The following is a 1,789-nucleotide window of genomic DNA, read 5'->3' as shown; positions in this document are numbered from 1 at the left end:
ACGGTGCTGTATTGGTCCAATACGCGAGTGTAATGGGATGTGGTCAGTGACTCTGCTTCTGATTTCATTGGGAAATGTGCGGTGGGAGGTCGTGAAGGAGATAAGGACAAGCTGGCTAGCGCTGTCCAGGAAGGAGGCCTCTGTGAGTGACCTAAGTCCCGGACCATCCTGACCCACCCCTGGGGTCCAGAAGTATGGCCACCCCTCCCATGAAGAGAAGGCAAAGCGCCTGGCCCCAGTCCGGGGGTGAGCAGATGGGGAGGAGGAAGTGTCAGGCTCTGTGGTGGGTCTCAGGAGGCACAGGGGGTGAGAAGCGGGCAGGGTGGCGGGGATGGTGAGAAGTGTAAGGCTGAGGGGTCTTTTGCCTAAGTAAACAAAATGTTGTTTAAAAAAGAGAGCATTTCAAAGGCATAAATGTTTTGCTATCGGCCGTGAGTAAACCTTTAGTAAAGTCCCAGAGCTTCATAAAAATATATTACACGTTTGTACATTTTACTATTTCTTAATTAGCCTGGGGGATTGTTCATGGCCCTGGTAACGCCTGCTCTTTTGACTGTCTGGTAGTTCATTGCTCACTGGTGTCTACAAGTGATCCGCCAGAAGACTCCCGGGGCAGGCCACGTGGGTGGCCTAAGGAGCCAGGGTGAAGGAGGGTTGAAATCAAAAACTCTAGACCCTTACGAATAAAAGCAAAAACTGGAAACCCCAGAGAAACTTTTCCTTGGCCCGCCTGCACTACCGCCTCCCAGGAATGGGCATGCAGGCTCTCAGCCAGCGTGGGGCACACTGCTCACCCCGGGCTGGTGTTTATTTGCAAGGCTGTTGTAAAAAAAAGGATCGAGATCCCTTGATCCAGGTGTGGCCATCTGGGACGCACTCCCCATGCTTGTAATGCCAGCTCACACGGGCACCTTGGTGACATCCAACAGCTTCTGGGTCACCTGGGTGTGGGTACGGTGGAAGGGCAGCCCATCCACCTCCATGGCCACGTTGCCTGAGACGCCACTGCCGTACCAGGATGCCCAATGTTTTCTCTTCCTAGAAAAAAAGGAGGCAGAGATCGAAGTCGTAAGGAAGAAGAAAAAAAACACAGGAAGAACATTTGACTTGATACGGCCTCTTTTTTCAAAAATAAACTTTTGGTTAAAAATACTAATGGCCTTGGAAGACACTTAATGAGAAAAGCTACATCAGGCCTCAGTGGGCCACAAACCCACTCCGCAGAAGCAGCCACTTTGAACAGTTTGCGCTGTTTCTTCTAGTTATCTTCATGTAACTAATATGCTTTTTATGGAAACCTGCATTTTCTTAACAACGAAAGACTCACTCCTTTTGCAGGTGCGTTGTGGGCGATTTCCTGCTGGCCTCTCCCCTGCCCAGCTCTGAATTAGACCTGGCCTTTGTGCCAGGAAGGCCCCCATTCCTCCTGAGACCCTCCAACAAGAACTGGCTGGCCACCTGTGGGGCACATGCCAAGCCCTGCAGCTGTCACCCTCTAAATATTCCCCGGGGTGGATGTGGGAGCATCTGGAGGGAGCGAGCAAAGCCATTGAAGAAATGCAGCCCCTCCTGATGCTGCAGCGCAGGGCATCTGTCTGTGCCTCAGTGACTTCATCTGCATAATGGGGAGGTTCATGATAATAATACTAATAATTATGCCATTTTTAGAGGGTTGTTGTGAGGATTAAATGAGATAATGCAAGTAGATCGCCTAGCATGCTCCTTGGCACACAGAAGGTGCTCACGAAGCGAAGCGGATTATTACTGGCAGGGCTGGGTCCCTGGTGTT

At 51.0% G+C, this 1,789-nt stretch overlaps 1 protein-coding gene across 1 annotated transcript in view; it reads right to left on the bottom strand.

Moving 5' to 3' along the window:
• Positions 1-899: 899 nt before the first annotated feature.
• Positions 900-1,789, bottom strand: part of DGLUCY (D-glutamate cyclase) — a 37,153-nt gene continuing 36,263 nt past the window's right edge. The window contains 2 exon segments of the mRNA XM_006925639.1: positions 900-1,008; positions 1,010-1,038. Coding sequence (XP_006925701.1) covers positions 900-1,008; positions 1,010-1,038 — 138 coding nt within the window.

The sequence above is a fragment of the Pteropus alecto genome, unplaced genomic scaffold (assembly GCF_000325575.1).
Source record: "Pteropus alecto unplaced genomic scaffold, ASM32557v1 scaffold8, whole genome shotgun sequence".
Classification (NCBI taxonomy): Eukaryota; Metazoa; Chordata; class Mammalia; order Chiroptera; family Pteropodidae; genus Pteropus; species Pteropus alecto.
This window is presented reverse-complemented; position numbering and strand designations above follow the sequence as displayed.